The sequence below is a fragment of the Anomaloglossus baeobatrachus genome, chromosome 1 (assembly GCF_048569485.1).
Source record: "Anomaloglossus baeobatrachus isolate aAnoBae1 chromosome 1, aAnoBae1.hap1, whole genome shotgun sequence".
In the NCBI taxonomy this organism is placed as follows: domain Eukaryota; kingdom Metazoa; phylum Chordata; class Amphibia; order Anura; family Aromobatidae; genus Anomaloglossus; species Anomaloglossus baeobatrachus.
Genome location: NC_134353.1, coordinates 508,070,418 through 508,090,901, shown reverse-complemented (window position 1 = coordinate 508,090,901; position 20,484 = coordinate 508,070,418). Strand labels below are relative to the sequence as shown.

General features: G+C 43.9%; 1 protein-coding gene across 2 annotated transcripts in view; it reads left to right on the top strand.

Annotated features, from left to right (window-relative positions):
• The window catches only part of GNG10 (G protein subunit gamma 10), a 53,596-nt gene that overhangs the window by 25,699 nt on the left and 7,413 nt on the right, over positions 1-20,484 (top strand). Inside the window, exon 2 of one of the 2 annotated variants that reach the window (XM_075316031.1) lies at positions 4,658-4,804. In XM_075316031.1, coding sequence (XP_075172146.1) covers positions 4,658-4,783 — 126 coding nt within the window. In that variant the 3' untranslated portion in view covers positions 4,784-4,804. Of the gene's footprint in view, positions 1-4,657; positions 4,811-20,484 lie in introns of both variants that reach the window. The other variant, XM_075316028.1, reaches the window with a different exon arrangement.

The following is a 20,484-nucleotide window of genomic DNA, read 5'->3' as shown; positions in this document are numbered from 1 at the left end:
TTTTCTACCAAATATAAACCTGTCAAATGTATTTCAAAGAACAGATTTAATAATGCTTATTGAAATCCAAGAAGTGGGCTTCGGTGACAATAGGCCTTAAATCATATCTGCAGCAGGAATAACAAGAAAAGATTCGCTATTTAAAGGAATATTTTTTTCATTTCCAAAAGTTTTAGTTTAGGAGAGGAATTACAAGTGGGTAATGGGAAGAATAGGGAGAGTACGTTACAATATTTGAGGAATACATTGTAAACATACATAGTTAAAACAATATAGGTAATGAGTATAGGAGAGGGAGGGATGAAATGGTAAAGTAAACTTTTATTGAGAAAACAAGGGAAAAGTAAGGGGGAGAACCTTTATATACCGTACATTGAAAAAATATAATGTAAATTCCAAATTTATAGAAGAAAAAGTTAAGAACAATTAATTGAACATAACACTTATATAGATAAATACACTATGGGTGTGGCTGTAGAAAACTAGAAATAAAGAAAGAGAGAGGAAAAACAAGGGAAAAGAAGAAAAAAATAGAAGGGGTGGATTTTAGGACCTAATAGTAAAATCCGTCCAGGATTAAGGGAAGTTATTTATCCAGGGTTCCCCCTCTTATAATAAGCTTGGAAAAGGTTATTACAAATTGCGTGACTCCTCTCAGTTAGGTTATGTAAAAGACATATTGTCAACGATATCATGAATCGATGAGATTATTGATTTCTTCCAATTTGCTGCAATGGAGTTTTTTACAAGAAGGAATAGGTGAATTATTGTAGGTTTAAATGCCAGATTGATTGTTTGCATATTTAAAGAGAGTAGGGTCATTTGTGGTTTTGTTTAACTTTGGATTGTGTAATTTTGTTAATGAGCTTGGATACATCTGACCAAAGACTACCTAGTTTTGGACAAGACCATAAGATATATAGAATATCTCCTTAGGGGGTGCAACCTCTCCATCAAATAGAGTGGTTTGGGAATGTTTTATTTAGTTTCACCGCTGTGAAATATCACCTTGTCATAGTTTTGTAGTAGGATTCCTAAATGTTGGCACAGATATTGGATTTGTATGTCCATTTTAAACTATTTTGCCATTTTTTTCCTTTGTGAATGTTTTATTTAGGTCTTTTTCCCAATTGGACATATAGGTAGTTTTTTCAAATGACGTGTCTTAATAGTCGTATATATTGTTTCCATATGATGCTACTGTTTGGGTTACAGAAGAGAAGATTAATGACTGACGGTAGAGGGTGTTTGTTTTTGTTTAAGTCTTGAATCATTTTAGAAGTCAGAATCTAAGATCAAGTTTTTCTTTTTTAAAACTTGGAAATAAATAAATCCAGCGCCATTGTGATTAGCTTTGACTTTTTTATAGACCCTTAAATTTCGTCCAGCATGGAATAATAACTTCAGAAATTTTCTAAGAATTGTAAGGAGAGTTTTTTTTTTTACTTGTTCATACTTTAAATATGGTTTGTTTTTTTTTTTGGTTTGTATTTTATCAGTTTCTTCCAAGCTATTACAGTTGCGTATACATATTTCTATCCAGTGGTGAAACTATAACAGCTCATCACTGGGATTAGAGGAGGCTTTCTTTCAAACAAGGGTCTTCTTAAGACAACACCTTTTATGGGAGTGTTTCCAGAATCGGATGTTCTCCTCTATCCCATAGAATAGGGGATGACATACCGATCGCTAAAGGTCCAACTGCTGTCTTGCCAACAATCCTCAGATTAGGTTCTGAATTCCAAGAACAGAATAAAGCCCAACTCGAATGGAGTACAGGTGCTCCAACTCCTCTCAATATATTATCTACAAGACTGCCAGAAATGGCCAAGTGCTGTACTTGGTAGTTCTATAGAGGGTGATTGGAATGGAGGCTGAGCATACTTACCGATACTTCATTCAAGACTGGCCTGTTTTCGGGATCCCGAACCTCGTTTTTGGAATCACTGGGAGCACCCTTCTTTAAAGGGGTTATCTACTGTATTAACAAATGTATAGGGGCGTGATTTTGTGGCCATTAATAAAGTGTTACAGCTTCTCCTCCTGTCTTCCTGCACTTGTTAGTTATACTTATCTTATCGACTCCACAGCTTTCCTGTTCTAAAAAGAAACGGTTGATGGAGGAGCTTGTGATTTAGACACTTTTGCAAGCCTTATCCAATTAAACACAGCACGCGAATGTTGTTTTTTGACTTTGAGGAGGTTTATGCATCCGATTGGCCACTTGGTCTTCCGTTAACTGTCATTTTAAAAAAAAAAAAAAAAAAAGGAAGGCTGCACCAACAAACAGGTGGAACTTTACAAAGGGAGAGCGTGTACTACTTGTATATTCATAAGTGCCAGAAGTCTCATCCCCAATGTTTTTGATAAAGATAAAATGGACAGCCCCTTTAATGCAGTTCTTTGTCATTTTGGATGTAATTTTAGCTACCTGCAGTAGTTTAGTTTAGAAGTCCCTTTAGAGAGAACCTGTTACTTCAGTATTGCCTGTCTAAGGGTACGGTTCCACTTGCGATTTTCACGGACGAGTGCAATCTGATAAAAACATCAGATTTCACTCACACCAGTGTTAATCAATCGTGCTGAGGATCAAATCGCAGCATGCTGCGTACATCACACCTGACGTGCTAATGCAAGTCTATAGGTGCGAGAAAAATATTGCACCACATTACATACGCATGTCATACGGATAGCATACGCATGTCACACGATGCTAGGCGAGAAAAAAAAACACGCCCTCGCATGACATATGCAAGACCACATGCATGACTCGTCCCACTTTTCGGGACGAGTATCGGAGTGATTAATTTTACGAAAGTGGATCCGTACCCTAAGTGAAGCTATGGCAGGCTAGGGCTTGTTACCCTTTCAGCCAGGTCAAAGCAGCAGTAAATGGAGACATAATATTGCAGACTCAATACAATCAGACTGGAAAAGAAGTGGTGTAGCACAATTGTATAATTTTCTCCTTTCAAAGCTGCCTGTAAACTACACCCTGGTCGTTATTGAAACTTTATAACAACCCCTAGATTACTCCACTTAGGCAATACTGAGACAACAAGTCCCCTTTAAGCAACAGAATAGAATTTGATTGGAATGTAATAGTTAGTTAGTTTTGAGATTGTGAAGCTAAGCCTTTCACTAAGTGAATTCCTATAATCTATTTTAACCACAAGGAAGCAATTATTCCTGAAAAGTATAATATTAGCTTGTGGGAAACCTGCAGTCTTTTACTAAGAAAGTATAACTTCCGCCACCATTACAAGAATATAATGCTTCAGAATATCAGAATAAAATCTATGTGATAACTGTGTATCCATGCAATGAAAGTTCTATGATAACCATTTTCTGTTGTTGTATCATGTTTATATGTAATCTTTTCTTACCATATTTAGTATTTTTTTTTTTTAATACTTAAGATCTGTCTAGTGGCTCATTTTAGATGAGCTAATAATCAGGTAACCAGCAGTCCTTCTAAACAAATGAGCAATGACCCGATGAACAAGCAAAACCATGTAGAATAATGGGATTAGGTGCGGCACAACCAGCTCATAAAATGGAGGATCATTTATTGCAAAATCTTTAAAACACGTAAATCTATCCTGAAAACTGACCTCAAAGGATCCTCCATTTTATCGGGTGGTTATGCAGCACCGAATCGTCTACAACATGAACAGGAGATATGCTTCCAATCTAATATATAAAGCTGAGTGTATGTGTGTATGTATGTGTGTTTGTGTGTATGTATCTATGTATGTCCGCTAAAGGAATCCGCACCATTGCATTTACAATCACAAAATTTTGCACAGATGCCTCGTTACTGAGGGAACGTTATAGACTATGTTTTGACAAGAAAATTTAACCCTGCGCTTTACAGTTACTCTCCAAAAAACCTGCCTCCATTAAACTGATTGGAGCTGCGAGCTACAGGCTATTAATAAGAGCTATGATTGGTTGCTATAGAAACAAAGCAATTCATAGTATAAGAAGCTTATGTGTGAGGTAATATGATGTCAGTGGAGAGACAGACAGACAGGCACAGACAGAGAAAGAGGCACAGAGGAAAAGAGACAGATGGGGTAAAAAAGCCAGACAGACAAAGACCCATGGGGAAAGAGGCAGACAAGGAAAGAGACAGACAGAGACAGACAGGGGAAAGAGTCAGAGACAGACAGACAGACAGACACAGAGAGAGACAGAGCGACTTATACAGAGACATACAGAGATAGACACAAACAGACACACAGAGACACAGGGAAAGAGACAGACATAGAGACAGACAAACAGAGACTGGGAGAGAGACAGTTACTATCTTGGGCAACGCCCGAGTACTACAGCTAGTTATATCATATTTTACAGTATTAGTTATCATTCTATGCTCATAGAATGTTTCTTCCATTTGTGTAAACAAGCCAATCGATCACCAATTTTCTTGTATATAGTGCTCGTTTTAATGGCCAAGATTGGCCCATCTGAATGGTCCTTTTCATATGTGATACTTACAGGAAAATGATTCATATAGTCAACATGTAATAGAGGTAATCAAGTCCTTAACCTGAAACCATATGCATTTTATTTTCTTCCAGTTTTAGTAGGCATTACAGTTTAGAATTTCTCGTCTGTTTTGCTATATTTGTGGGGTTTTTTTTATTTGCAGGTTTCTCAAGCAGCAGCAGAGCTTCAACAATACTGTATGCAGAATGCCTGTAAGGATGCCCTCTTGGTTGGGATGCCTGCTGGGAGTAATCCATTCCGTGAGCCTAGGTCATGTTCCCTCCTGTAAGACTGCTATACCTGATTGATGATTGATGTAAGTATAACATAAAAATGCTGACAGTGACTACTGTCAGGGATGATGTTGTTAGGGTGCAGAAGTAATAGTCCCATCTAAGCCATGAAGACTGTCTCTGTGCCACACCACGTTTAGTCATGAATTAGATACACAGGCACTGCCATGCTCCCATCTTGTCCATGCTCTGCTTACTTTTTGAAGGGTTGGTAAATTCAAATCCTATATAAGAAGTATGCTAGGAACCAATATAAGAGGATAAAACCTATATAATCTTTATTATGGAGTGCACATTACATATTAAAAGCGAGTCACCCAATGTGTTGGCGACACACGCAGCAGGAAACTAACATAGATCAAAGATTTAGTAGTAATAGAATACCATCAAATCGATACAGTAATTTATATAGAGCTCAGAGACACACATAGTAAATACACTCATATTGACGCTGAACTGAAGAGCCAGAGTTAAATGGAATTTGTCAGCAGGTTTTTTTTATGTAATCTGTTTACCACATAATGTACGGGTTAAAAACAGAATTCAGCAATGTGTCACTTAGCCTGTGTGCTGTTACTCACCTCACTTAGAGGTGAGCGGACCCGAACTTTAAATTTCAACACAGACTTAACAAAAAGTCAGCGTTCAAACTTGGAGTTCGAATGCTTTACGTATGCAAACCACTTGAACGAGCATCGCTGTGCTCTGGTACACACAGTGCTTGGCCCAGTGCGAGCTGCTTGGAGTGTTTTAATTAATGGCTCGCACTGAGGAAGGGGGGTGGGAAATACGCATTATCGATTGTAGTACATATATGTAAGTGTGTGTATGTGTGTGTGTGTGTGTGTGTGTGTATATATATATATATATATATATATATGTATGTGTGTATCCTGCTCATATACCCCCCATCCTGCTAATAATATACCCCCCATCCATCCTGCTCATGATATACCCCCATCCATCCTGCTCATGATATACCCCCATCCATCCTGCTCATGATATGCCCCCATCCATCCTGCTCATGATATACCCCCATCCATCCTGCTCATGATATGCCCCCATCCATCCTGCTCATGATATGCCCCCATCCATCCTGCTCATGATATGCCCCCATCCATCCTGCTCATGATATGCCCCCATCCATCCTGCTCATGATATGCCCCCATCCATCCTGCTCATGATATGCCCCCATCCATCCTGCTCATGATATGCCCCCAACCATCCTGCTCATGATATGCCCCCATCCATCCTGCTCATGAAATGCCCCAATCCATCCTGCTCATGAAATGCCCCCATCCATCCTGCTCAAGATATGGCCCATCCATCCTGCTCAAGATATACCCCCATCCATCCTGCTCATGATATGCCCCCATCCATCCTGCTCATGATATGCCCCCATCCATCCTGCTCATGATATGCCCCCATCCATCCTGCTCATGATATGCCCCCATCCATCCTGCTCATGATATGCCCCCATCCATCCTGCTCATGATATGCCCCCATCCATCCTGATCATGATATGCCCCCATCCATCCTGATCATGATATGCCCCCATCCATCCTGCTCATGATATGCCCCCATCCATCCTGCTCATGATATGCCCCCATCCATCCTGCTCATGATATGCCCCCATCCATCCTGCTCATGATATGCCCCCATCCATCCTGCTCATGATATGCCCCCATCCATCCTGCTCATGATATGCCCCCATCCATCCTGCTCATGATATGCCCCCATCCATCCTGCTCATGATATGCCCCCAACCATCCTGCTCATGATATGCCCCCATCCATCCTGCTCATGATATGCCCCCATCCATCCTGCTCATGATATGCCCCCATCCATCCTGCTCAAGATATGCCCCCATCCATCCTGCTCATAAAATGCCCCCATCCATCCTGCTTATGAAATGCCCCCATCCATCCTGCTCATGAAATGCCCCCATCCATCCTGCTCATGAAATGCCCCCATCCTGGTAAATGGCGTGCATCCTGTGGCACAGGAAAAAAAAAATAAACGTTTATACTTACCCTTCCTCACTCCCTGAAGCACCGATCTCTGTCTCAGCTGCAGCGCCACTGTGTAGAGCCGTCACCGGTGTCTGCAGCATCGCATCTTCCTGTCTGTGCCGGCGGTAAGCTGATCGATTCTGGTGGATACTAGTGGCGCGCACAGCGATGACGTCATCGCGGTGCGCGCCGCTAGTGTCCAGATCAGCTGACCGCCGGCACAGACAGGAAGACGCGATGCTGCAGACACCGGTGACTGCTCCACACACAGTGACGGGTGAGTGCACTGATTCACTGCACCCCGCGCTGATAATGATGCACGGGGGGCAGTGAATACAGCCGCACATGATCACTCCAGACTGTAGTTGCCAGGGGTGATCACGGCCGGCTGCTAATTATGCACGCACCCCCCCCCCACGCCCACCTGTCGGCGCCGGTTTCGCTGAGAGATGATGGGCGGGAGGATGGGCGTGCATATGTAATGAGCGGGCCCACGTGGTCACGGCAGGCTGTTACATGGGGGGGAGAACATACATGCCAGCATGTGGGGGAGAACATACAGTTAGGTCCAGAAATATTTGGACAGTGACACAAGTTTTGTTATTTTAGCTGTTTGCAAAAACATGTTCAGAAATACAATTATATATATAATATGGGCTGAAAGTGCACACTCCCAGCTGCAATATGAGAGTTTTCACATCCAAATCGGAGAAAGGGTTTAGGAATCATAGCTCTGTAATGCATAGCCTCCTCTTTTTCAAGGGACCAAAAGTAATTGGACAAGGGACTCTAAGGGCTGCAATTAACTCTGAAGGCGTCTCCCTCGTTAACCTGTAATTAATGAAGTAGTTAAAAGGTCTGGGGTTGATTACAGGTGTGTGGTTTTGCATTTGGAAGCTGTTGCTGTGACCAGACAACATGCGGTCTAAGGAACTCTCAATTGAGGTGAAGCAGAACATCCTGAGGCTGAAAAAAAAGAAAAAATCCATCAGAGAGATAGCAGACCAGCTTAGAGTAGCAAAATCAACAGTCGGGTACATTCTGAGAAAAAAGGAATTGACTGGTGAGCTTGGGAACTCAAAAAGGCCTGGGCGTCCACGGATGACAACAGTGGTGGATGATTGCCGCATACTTTCTTTGGTGAAGAAGAACCCGTTCACAACATCAACTGAAGTCCAGAACACTCTCAGTGAAGTAGGTGTATCTGTCTCTAAGTCAACAGTAAAGAGAAGACTCCATGAAAGTAAATACAAAGGGTTCACATCTAGATGCAAACCATTCATCAATTCCAAAAATAGACAGGCCAGAGTTAAATTTGCTGAAAAACACCTCATGAAGCCAGCTCAGTTCTGGAAAAGTATTCTATGGACAGGTGAGACCAAGATCAACCTGTACCAGAATGATGGGAAGAAAAAAGTTTGGAGAAGAAAGGGAACGGCACATGATCCAAGGCACACCACATCCTCTGTAAAACATGGTGGAGGCAACGTGATGGCATGGTCATGCATGGCTTTCAATGGCACTGGGTCACTTGTGTTTATTGATGACATAACAGCAGACAAGAGTAGCCGGATGAATTCTGAAGTGTACCGGGGTATACTTTCAGCCCAGATTCAGCCAAATGCCGCAAAGTTGATCGGACGGCGCTTCATAGTGCAGATGGACAATGACCCCAAGCATACAGCCAAAGCTACCCAGGAGTTCATGAGTGCAAAAAAGTGGAACATTCTGCAATGGCCAAGTCAATCACCAGATCTTAACCCAATTGAGCATGCATTTCACTTGCTCAAATCCAGACTTAAGACGGAAAGACCCACAAACAAGCAAGACCTGAAGGCTGCGGCTGTAAAGGCCTGGCAAAGCATTAAGAAGGAGGAAACCCAGCGTTTGGTGATGTCCATGGGTTCCAGACTTAAGGCAGTGATTGCCTCCAAAGGATTCGCAACAATATATTGAAAATAAAAATATTTTGTTTGGGTTTGGTTTATTTGTCCAATTACTTTTGACCTCCTAAAATGTGGAGTGTTTGTAAAGAAATGTGTACAATTCCTACAATTTCTATCAGATATTTTTGTTCAAACCTTCAAATTAAACGTTACAATCTGCACTTGAATTCTGTTGTAGAGGTTTCATTTCAAATCCAATGTGGTGGCATGCAGAGCCCAACTCGCGAAAATTGTGTCACTGTCCAAATATTTCTGGATCTAACTGTATGTATGTATATATATATATATATATATATATATATATATATATATATATATATATATATTGTGATATAATCACTGGTACTGTGCTGAGAGGGTTAAGGTGTGTTACCTGGGCCGGCTCTGTTGTGGACAGCTAATGAGATAGGTGGGATGGCTGTTCACCATATCTCCACCTCGGGGTGTGGTCCCAGGAATGAAAGTCAGGCCTCTGAACACACCCATGGCCCTGCACTGAAGTTCCTGTGCTGGAGGAAGTAGCTGGGTGTATTGTTGGGTGGAGGTAAGGAAACAGCATCTGAGAAGGCTCTGCAGGGACTTGTGGACTGAACATAACCTGAAGGGCTGAGGTTTGGGAATGTACCTGTTTTCCTGCCTGTACATGCCATGTGATGTCCGTACCAGCGCGGTGCTTTATGAAGTGGAATAAAGCAGGCTGTGATCTTAAGAAACTGTGCCTCCTGTGTCTACCTGAAGCCCTCATGCTGAGCGAGTAACCCCCTATGTTGCAAGGTGCAACGTCACATATGGTGTCTCGAATGCGGGCATGCGGTCTGGTTGCTAGGGGCAACGGCCTACGACATATTCCTGTGGATACGGACTGCTTGCGGTGGATCGGCGGGTCCACGAAAATTGTCTGTGCACTCAAGCAGCTGGCGGTGGATCGGCGGGTCCACGAACAGGGACAGCGCTCTCAAGCACCTGGTGGTGAATCAGCCGGTCGTTGGGGACCCGTGCTGCAGTGGCGAGAGTCCAGCGACTGGAGGTTCCAGGCCAGCCGGAATTGCAAGGCCCTGCTTGGTGAGCAGTGATACACCACAGGCTGGAGATCCTGGTTGTACGGGCGGTACAACCCGGAAAGGTTAGTGGTTCTCTAACCCCCCCCCCTGTCTTTGACCACCGGGTATTACCCATTGGAGCGCCCCTCCTGTGCCTCTTTTTCGTTACAGCATGGAGGAGCTCCTGAACCAGCTGCTGCAGAGCCAGCAGCACCAACAGCATGTGCCTGGAGGTCCAGTGACAGCAGTGGGGGCTAAAAGCCAAAAAGAGGGAATGGTCCCTGCAGACGTTGTGGAGGAGCTGTACCAGTTCCTGGTGCAGGGACAGCAGGAGCTGTCAGTGTGCAGCGATGTGGCAGCCATGGACCAGTTTGAGCGTTCCCTTCGGGGGCCGGTATGGACACTGGGTGCCCAGGGAGATAAGGGCGAACGGTGTGAACTGGGGGCTAAGGACGTTGCATGGAAACCCCAAAAGGGGGCGGAGTCCCAAAAAGGGGTGGTTGCCCAAAAGGGGGCGGAGGCCCAAAAAGGGGTGGTTGCCCAAAAGGGGGCGGAGGCCCAAAAAGGGGTGGTTGCCCAAAAGGGGGCGGAGTCCCAAAAAGGGGTGGTTGCCCTAAAGGGGGCGGAGGCCCGGAACGGGGTGGTTGCCCAAAAGGGGGCGGAGGCCCGGAACGGGGTAGTTACCCAACAGGGGGTGGAGCCTCAGAAAGCGATGGTGACCCACAAGGGGGTGGAGCATTTACAAGCCAAACAGGTAGACTATAGCAAGGGGCAATGGGGTTCGCCTTACATATGTCCTACCTGCGGTATAGGCTATCTATCCAGTATGAGGCCACAGAAGTGCTCCGTGGACTTGAATGGGCTACGTGTGTCTGGTCTGTTAGACCCGGGGAGCCGGTTGACCTTAGTTAGACCCATGCCTGATCTCCATGTGATGGTGGGTAGGACGATAGAAGGAAGTTGTGTGCATGGGACCACTAAAGTATATCCTCTGGCCAGGGTGATGATTCAAACGGCCAAACGTTTGGGACGCCCTGATGTGGGTGTAGCGCCAGATCTGTTATATCCGGTTATCATAGGACGGGACTCTGAGCTCTTTCAGGATTTATGGAAGACAGAGGCCGGGACCGATTGCACAGGAATGAGTCGGCCCTCGCCTAAGAAAGCCTCTTTTCCGTATGAGGTTATACAGATTCCCTGTGGGATATTGGGGTGCAATGAGGAGATGGTACCTCCACATAAGGACTGTCAACAGTTAGGGGTGACCATGACGTCTCCAAAAGGAAGTGACAGTGTGACCACTACAGTTTTAGTAGCTCCAGAAAAGGGGGCCGACATCTGGTTAAGTGGGGACGTGTTAGTCCAGGACACCAGGGGGAGTGACGATGACTCCAGTAAAGACACTGACTCCAGAAAGGTGACAAGCACATACAGTGAGGTACAGAAGTGTGAGAAGGGGAAAACTTCCTCCCGACGCCGAAGACGTAATAAGCGCCGAGAGGGGGCACAGTGTATGTCGCCTGAGGGTGCAGAGAAAGTGAAATACCTGGGTAATGAAAACACGTTGCCAGTAGCAACTGCTACGGTAGAGTCAGACAGTGATATCATACAAAAGAAAAAGGAATCAAAGACTGAACTGACACATTGTCACGACAAAAATCAGCAGGGTGAAATTGCAGGGACGGAACCGACCAAAGAAGTAATGGCGGTGTCTCCTATAATTTTCAAGCATGAAGCTGGTGGTCTGTCGGATGAAAGCGCTGTAGGAGATGAAATCCAACAGAGTAATACAGGAGACGGAATCCTGGACAGTATTGGTGGAGTACAAATCCACAAAGGTCCTGGTGAGCAGACCGGTAAGCCACCCAGTGTTGAAGTGATATATGTTGAAAATAGTGCCAAGGTTCTAAGAAGAACAGAGTGCCGTGCTGAAGGGCGTAATACCCTGGTAGAAGGCGATGCTGTAAACTCCCAAGAGAAGGCAGAGGGTGACACTGCACAGACCCAAGAGGAAGGTGGAGATAATGCAGTGAAGTCCCAAGACACGGCTGGTGCTGTAAAAGTGGAAAGAGTCTCTGAGGAAGAGGTGAAGTCTGGACGTGAGGTCTCATCAGAAGCTGAGAGCCTGACTGACTCAGTGGGTAAGACCAAGATCGCAGACAAGAAGATTGGCTCAGCTAAGAGCCTGAAACCCGAAGGCTCTGAGGCCGGGGCGGAACCCGAGGCGTGTGTAACTCAACAGGTGAAGCCTTTGGTGGAGAATATGGAGGAAGGCAAGAGACCTCAGGAACAGTCTAGTGTCCTTGACAGTGAAGGAAGCAGACCAGTCGTCAAGTGCCGGATAGACGTGCCGGAAGACTTAAGAGAAGCCTGTGCCAGTGAGAAGGTGCATGAGAGATTCCAGAAGGCAGTAGGGGCCTGTAAAGTGTACTTTGCCGCAGAGACTAATCAGTTAGTGGTGTGCTCTTTCAGTGATGTCACAAAGAAGCGAGTGGCAATCCTGAGTGACATGCACCTACGGTGTCTTCGTACGAAGTGGATCATCACTGCAAAGAAGGATGAAGACACCAGACGCTTGGCGCAGCTGACCGCAGGCTTTCAAGAATTGGTGGTTGTGAAGAAAACTTATTGGACGACATGGAAGAGCCATGCAGGAGATGGTTGATAAGACCGGTGTGACGACATTAAGAATTGATATTCATAACGAAGCCAGGAGGCCCTGTGAAGTCGGTATGGTTCCATGTGCCATTGTGGGCACAACTGGGTGTGTTGAAGATATACGAGCCCTCCTAGAATACCGTTTGGGATACCTGGAAGAGTTAAAACAATTGAATCGAGAAAGACGGAGGATTGCAAACCAACTTCGCCACGTTGGTGTGGGATGGCGACCATATAGGGGCTATGGCCCCGAAGAGAAAGGTGGCCCGCTCTATGAACGTGTTGCTTCAGAGGGCAAAAGCAAGTCCAATGGTAAAAGGAGCCAGGGTCATAGAGGACCCAGGTATTCATTGGGCTATAGCACAGACTCTGAACTGTCTCAGGCCTGTGAGACACAATCCAGAGGACTGAACGAAAGTAGCAATGTGTCGTTAGCCAATGTCGTTGACAAGAGAGTGCACAATCCGAGAAACAGACGGCGATGCCCGGGTAGAAGAGCCCACGATAGATGTATACACAGACCCTACGGAGGGCTTGGATATGGCGCCTCTTCTGGCAGTTCACCTCTGAGACCCCTTGATAGTGACCCCTCTAGTGGTCGGGATAGCTCAGGGTTGGACGGAACGGTAGTATCGACTGGGAGAGAGACTCCCTCCTACACTGACCGTGGGTGGCAGCCTTGGAGAGCTGGGACTGACCAGGGGGCGTATGAGAGAGTTCGCTGGGGAGGGTCCGGTGACTGTGGCGGACGGTACATCAAGGGCTGTAGTCCGGGGCGGACAGAGCGGGTGCTCTTGTCCGCTATGTCAAGGTGCCAAAACCCCCCGGCTTTGGGCAGAGGGGGAGGATATGTGATATAATCACTGGTACTGTGCTGAGAGGGTTAAGGTGTGTTACCTGGGCCGGCTCTGTTGTGGACAGCTAATGAGATAGGTGGGATGGCTGTTCACCATATCTCCACCTCGGGGTGTGGTCCCAGGAATGAAAGTCAGGCCTCTGAACACACCCATGGCCCTGCACTGAAGTTCCTGTGCTGGAGGAAGTAGCTGGGTGTATTGTTGGGTGGAGGTAAGGAAACAGCATCTGAGAAGGCTCTGCAGGGACTTGTGGACTGAACATAACCTGAAGGGCTGAGGTTTGGGAATGTACCTGTTTTCCTGCCTGTACATGCCATGTGATGTCCGTACCAGCGCGGTGCTTTATGAAGTGGAATAAAGCAGGCTGTGATCTTAAGAAACTGTGCCTCCTGTGTCTACCTGAAGCCCTCATGCTGAGCGAGTAACCCCCTATGTTGCAAGGTGCAACGTCACAATATATATATATATTATAAATAAATATTTATATAATATATCCCACCTCTGATAAGCAGCTCACTGTCTATATACATTATTCATTGAAAGCTGTGGTGTGGGTGGGGTTAGCTTTTTGAGCTCTGGTTCATCATACATATTAGAACTCTAATTGTGTCACAAGTGCTGCACCCAGTAAAGTGATACACGTTAAATTCGGAGTTTCTTTTCCTACATTATGCTGCTTTCAGATGAGGAAGCAAGAACCTGGTAACAGATGCCCTTTAAGAAATAAAAATTTTCCCTAGACTTGTAATGTTCCCACTTTTAGGGATCTGTGGCATTTTTACTGATATCATTTTGGGGTTGATACAATTCTGATTGCCTCTTATTGCATTGTATTGTAATGTTGCTGGGACAAAAAAACCCCCCGTAATTTTGACATTTTTTTTTTTTTCTTTACGCTGTTTATTGTTTGGATTACTGTATTTTTCGCTTTATAAGACGCACTTTTGTTCCCCCAAATTTTGGGGGAAAGTAGGGGGTGCGTCTTATAATCCAAATATACGGGTGTGTGTGTGTGTGTGTGTGTGTGTGTATGTATGTGTGTGTGTATATATATATATATATATATATATATATATATAAATGGTGCAGGGGAGGTTGGGGCAGCTCTGGAGCGGTGCTGGGCACTTGTGAAAGCTGCAGGAGGGAGCCTTTGATCTCCTGCTCCCGCTCATATAATATGCACTGCCGCTGTCCATCACCGTGGTGCTGAAACCGCACCGCGGCGATGGGCTGGGGCAGCGGCGCATAATATATCTGCCTGCGCCCTCCTTTGATTGCACATGATCCCCCCCTGTGTTAGATATGGACCCCATACTGCTGCCCATAGTAAAATAAAAAAAGCTTTACTTACCTCCAGCGCTGATCTCCCGGTGTCTCTGCTGCTGCTGTCTGTGATCAGGCACGCAGAGATGATATCACTCTGCTGTGCCGATCACATGACCGGCACTGAGAACCAGGAAGTGGAGGAGGAGCAGCAGCACGGAGGGAGACACTAGGAGGGACAGCGCTGAGAAGGTAAGGAAAGAGTGTTTTGTTTTACTATGGGCAACAGTATGGGGGCCATATCTAACAGGGGAGGTGTGCCATCTATAGTGGCCATGGGCAGCACATATGGGGACCATATCTAACACAGAGGAGGTGTGCCATCTATAGGGGCCATGGGCAGCACAGGGGAACATGTGCCATAAATAGGGGACATGTGCCAGCAATAGGGGATGTGTGTCATCAATGGGGGACATGTGGCATCACTGGGGGATGTGTCCCAGCACAAGGGTGCTAGATTTAATATAAGGGCGCTATATCCAGATTAAGGGGGGCTAATTTTAGGATGGGAGGGCTATGAGGGACATATACCCTATATGATTTGTTAGACGGACACTGGCATTATAAGATGGACCCCATTTATCATTAAAAAAAATCTCTCTTCCTTCACCAAATTTGGGGGTGCGTCTTCTAATCAGGTGCGTCTTATGAAGCGAAAAATACGGTAATTTATTTTATAATTTGATCTGACTATTATGAACGCATTACCAAAAATGTGTATTGTTCTATAATTGTGTTATTTGTAATGGGGCAAAAGGGGGGTTATTTGAACTTTTTTAGTTTGTTTTTTTTTCATATTTTTAAAATCTTTCACAAGCTGCAATCATCTGATCGATTTGTGCTATACACCTGTGTATAGTAAAAATCAGGATCTCAAATAAACGCCAGCTACAGGCTGGCTTTCACAGGAGTATTGTATTGACCCGTTTGGGGATCATCAGCAGATCCCCGGCTTTCATAACTCATCAGCGCCTCACAATTACGTTGCGGGTGTGCTGATGGCCACATGGAATGACACACTCCCCCTGCCAGTGCGTGTTGAATGCCACTGTAAGAGATAAGATGTTGGTAAATATGTGTACTCTATGCAAGCTCACATCAAAGGCAGGGGCACAACATATAATGTACATGTACTTCATATGTTGTGATGGGGTTAAATACAATAAGCGTCTCATAGACCAGCTATTAGAGTTGTATTAGAGCATATTGTGGCTCTAGTTTTCTTGTCAGTGTGAGTTGCTTTTTAATATTTAATGTGTATTAATGTGTTTTTAATGTGTATTCCTTAATAAAGATTATATATTTTTTTGTCCGCTTACGTTGATTCCTAACACACTTTTACTGTATGTGTATTTGTAGCTATTTGTGTGCAGAGCCACAATTATATTGTTTTTTTTGTGACATATGTGCATACATTTTTGGTATTTACACAATATTTCCTTTGTGTGTCATTACTATACGCAGTATAGGATTATTACGTTTAGATTCAGAATGAAGGCAGCAAAACCACAAAAAAAAATACATTTGTAAACCAGGAGTAACGTGTGAAACAAACCAGAATATGTTTTAATCGTCAACGTTCCCCCTTTTATTTAACATGTTTACACATCCTTGAAATTCACTCAAGCAGTTTCATCAGGTAGTCACCTCGAATGACTTTCCCACAACCTTGAAGAAGTTTCCAAAAGGGAGCACTTTTTGGCTGCCTTGTATTACTCTGCAGTCCATTATTCTGCAGTCCAAAGCATCCGAAAGAATGATGGCCGGACCCGAACTGTAAAAGTATGGATCCATGTGGTTTCAAAGGTGCTGGGGTGCCAAGCCCGGGAATCCAGGTGTTCAATCCGAATCCGACTCGCAAGAAAATAAAAAAACAAACATAACAATAAAGAAATTAAGACTGAAGCGAGTGCTTTATACTTACCAAGGCTCCTTCGTAGCTGTACGCTGCTCCTGCAGCCTCTCCTTCACTTCCTGGGCCACTTCCACCATATGCATTACTTTCCCTGCCCACCAGCCGGCCTGGAGTCTGGTTTCTCTCATACGCGCCCCCAGCCTTTCTCCTTGCAACCAATCTTGGAGGTCTGTACCTCCCTGATATATTCTATAGGGTGCGCTCACACGAGCCGTATGACTCGAACGAGTATCGGATCGCATCACCAGCCATGGCCTCACACTCTCCAAACAGGAGTGTCTCAGCTGCATAGAAATACATGCAGCCGACCCGCTCCTGTCAGGAGAGTGTGCGGCCGTTCCAGGTGATGCGATGCGAGAGTCATGAGTCATATGGCTTGTGTGAACGCACCCATATACTGAGTGTATAACTGCAGGAACTGGCACTGCTGCTGTGGGCTGCCATTAATTCCTTATTACCCCGATTGCTACCGCACCAGGATAATCAGGAAGAGCGGGGTAAAGCGCCGGGATTGGCGCTTCTAATGGATGCAACAATTCCAGGCGGCTGGAGGCTGATATTTATAGGCTAGATCTTCTCAACCTCAGAATACCAGACCCAGCTATCAGGCTTTACCTTGGCTGGGTATCAGAATTGGGGGAAACCACAGGTCTGGTTTTTTTTTTTTTTGTTTTTTTTTTGTTTATTTAAATAATAAAAAAAAATTCAGGTTCTCTTAGGCCAGAGTCACACTTGCGAGGGACTTTCACGAGTCTCACATCGCATCACCTGGCACGGCTGCATACTCTCCTGACAGGAGCATGTCGGCTATATGTATTTCTATGCAGCTGCGTGCTCAAGTCCGGAGAGCATCAGGCTGTGCCGGGTGATGCAATGCAAGATTCACATGAGTCCCTCGCAAGTAGGACTCCGGCTTTATTTTGATAAACAGCCAAGATAAAGCCCGACAGCTGGCAGCTGCAGCCTGTAACCCCAGGCTTTATCTGTGCTGGGTATCAGAATACGGGGGGCCCTACACTGATAGTTTTATGTATTCATTTATTTTTATGCCATGATACTGACCCGCAGACTATTGCACTGTTTTCTCCGCCCACTGGCCATCCTGGCGCCTGTGATTGGTTGCAGTCGGCTGCCACTCAGAGTGGGGACACGTCTAACTGCAACCAATTACATGTGCCGGTAGGCAGGGAAAGCAGTGAATATTCAATGAGTTAAAATAATTGTCCCAAGACAATAGTGAGCGCTTGACCCAAACTACTTTCTTATAATTCTGCAGCTGGTTTTAAGGCAAAAGTCTCCCCAAAAATTGCCTAAAATGAAAATAATATAAATTAGAGATTTTTTCTTTTTATAAAATCTCACAAACCAGCGCTGAATTATTGAAAGTTTATTTTATTACTATCCTTATTCCTAATCCTTGACAAAATACACAAGAATTAACCCTACAAGTAGGTTACAAGAGGCAAACCACATATAACTTGTAGGCACAGTAACACCTAAAAGATCATGGGGCCCCGGCCGATGGCAACCACGATCTGATAAAAAAAAATTTATTAATGTCTTTAGTCAAAATATAAATAAGGGTAATTCTCTCATGGAATTTTAGTTCAGTGACTGCAACCAGTTTTTACAAAGAAGTACTGTAAGGCTATGTGCGCACGTTGCGTACAGTTCACTGCAGAAATTTCTGCAGCGATCTGAAGAGCACATGTGCGCTTTAAATCGCTGCAGAAATGTCCGTAGTGAAGCCGATTCCATGCGCTCTGCCTGCAGCTCCTCCCATAGACAGAGCAGGAGCTGCCGGCAAAGCGCACGTAAGAAGTGACATGTCACTTCTTTTTACGCAGCGCTTCGGCAGTAGCCGAAGCTAAGCGCTCTAAAACGCCACGTGCGCACGGCCCCTGCACAATCTCCATAGACTGTGCAGGGGACGCATGCAGTTACGCTGCGCTACAAAGCGCAGCGTAACTGCATGTATTTACGCAACGTGCGCACATAGCCTAACAATGCCAGCCCGTATGTCACGGCGATCTTCCTGCTTAAAGGTACCTGCACAGAAGTTGAGTCTTTACTGCTTGTTAAATTCTCACTGACAGCCACGCTGCACTTATTCACGATCCCTGGTTATGACTAGATATACTGCGCTCCTGGCAGGGAGTCTAGCGGTAACTAAATCAGTGCGCCGGGGGCCTGCTACAGATCCCCAGTATAGGTTACCTGACACCGATGTTAACCAGAGGGACTCCGTGAGATGTGGTCCTTGCGTGGTGCGGTTTTTTCTCCTGTCTGGAGATGATAGGTTTGATGTTAGGTTTCTGTGCACAGGATTTTCAAATCCAAGAAGCAGGAAGCCAAAAGTGTTGTTGAATGTTACAAAGGGCTGTATACTCCTGGATTGTAGATTTCTCCGTATAGCTGCTTGGGCGTTCACCTGCCAGAGATCTGACAGGTCCCGTAGTCAGTCAAGGGCAATCAGACAGTTACGTCCACTTCACAAACAATGAACTGAGCACGATCCGATGCGCATTTCGGGGGCGTTACCGGTCCCCTTCCTCAAGGATAGCTCAGTCACTCCTTTTAGGTGCTATTTATAGTTAAAATATAACTGCGATATTCCGCAGGTAACAATGCAACAATTACACACAAAAATATAAATAAAACCACACACAAAATTCATACACAAACCATACTAAGTGCCATATTTAGTGCAGAGATTTTTTAGGAAGAATTTTTTAGGAAGAATTTTTTGAAAAGGACCTTATTATAATAAACCTTTTTTTAAAGGTATAAATATTTAGTTAACCAAAAATTCTAGAATTAACAATTTCTACCCATAGTTCATAAAAAAAACCTTAAATGAGGTATATACAGCCACATATAGATACTAAGAAGAATATAAAAATGTATTTGTCTTATATAAAAACAATATAAAGATAAAAAAGATGAAATTTTGAATATACAAACGTATGTTAATAAAAAAAAATTGTGTTTAATAAAAAAAAATTTTATAAAATTTTTATTTTTTTATTAAATTCTTTATTTTTTTGTTTTTCTGTTTATAATTTCTTCATTTATAATTTTTTTCATCTTTGCATAAACTTTTTTTTTAAAAAACCTTTATATATAAACAGATAAAAGAATACTATTAGATAAAAAGCTAAAAAATATAAAAAAAGAAGAAAAAAAAATTATAAATTTTTTTTTTATTAACATACATTTGTATATTCACAATTTCATATTTTTTATCTTTATATTGTTTTTATATAAGACATATAAATATATTTTTATATTCTTAGTATCTATATGTGGCTGTATATACCTCATTTAAGGGTTTTTTATGAACTATGGGTAGAAATTGTTAATTCTAGAATTTTTGGTTAAATATTTATACCTTTTATTAAGGTTTATTATAATAAGGTCCTTTTCAAAAAATTCTTCCTAAAAAAACCTCTGCACTAAATATGGCACTTAGTACGGTTTGTGTATGAATTTTATATGTGGTTTTATTTATATTTTTGTGTGTAATTGTTGCATTGTTACCTGCGAAATATCGCAGTTATATTTTAACTATAAATAGCACCTAAAGGAGTGACTGAGCTATCCCTGAGGAAGGGGATCGGTAACGCCCCCGAAACGTGCGTCGGATCGTGCTCAGTTCATTGTTTGTGAAGTGGACGTAACTGTCTGATTGCCCTTGACTGACTGCGGGACCTGTCAGATCTCTGGCAGGTGAACGCCCAAGCAGCTATACTATACTAAGCAACTTCTGTGCAGGTACCTTTTAAGCAGGAAGATCGCCGTGACATACGGGCTGGCATTGTTACAGTACTTCTTTGTAAAAACTGGTTGCAGTTACTGACCTAAAATTCCATGAGAGAATTACCCTTTTTTTATATTTGGATTAAAGACCTTAATAAAATTTTTTTTTATCAGATCATGGTTGCCA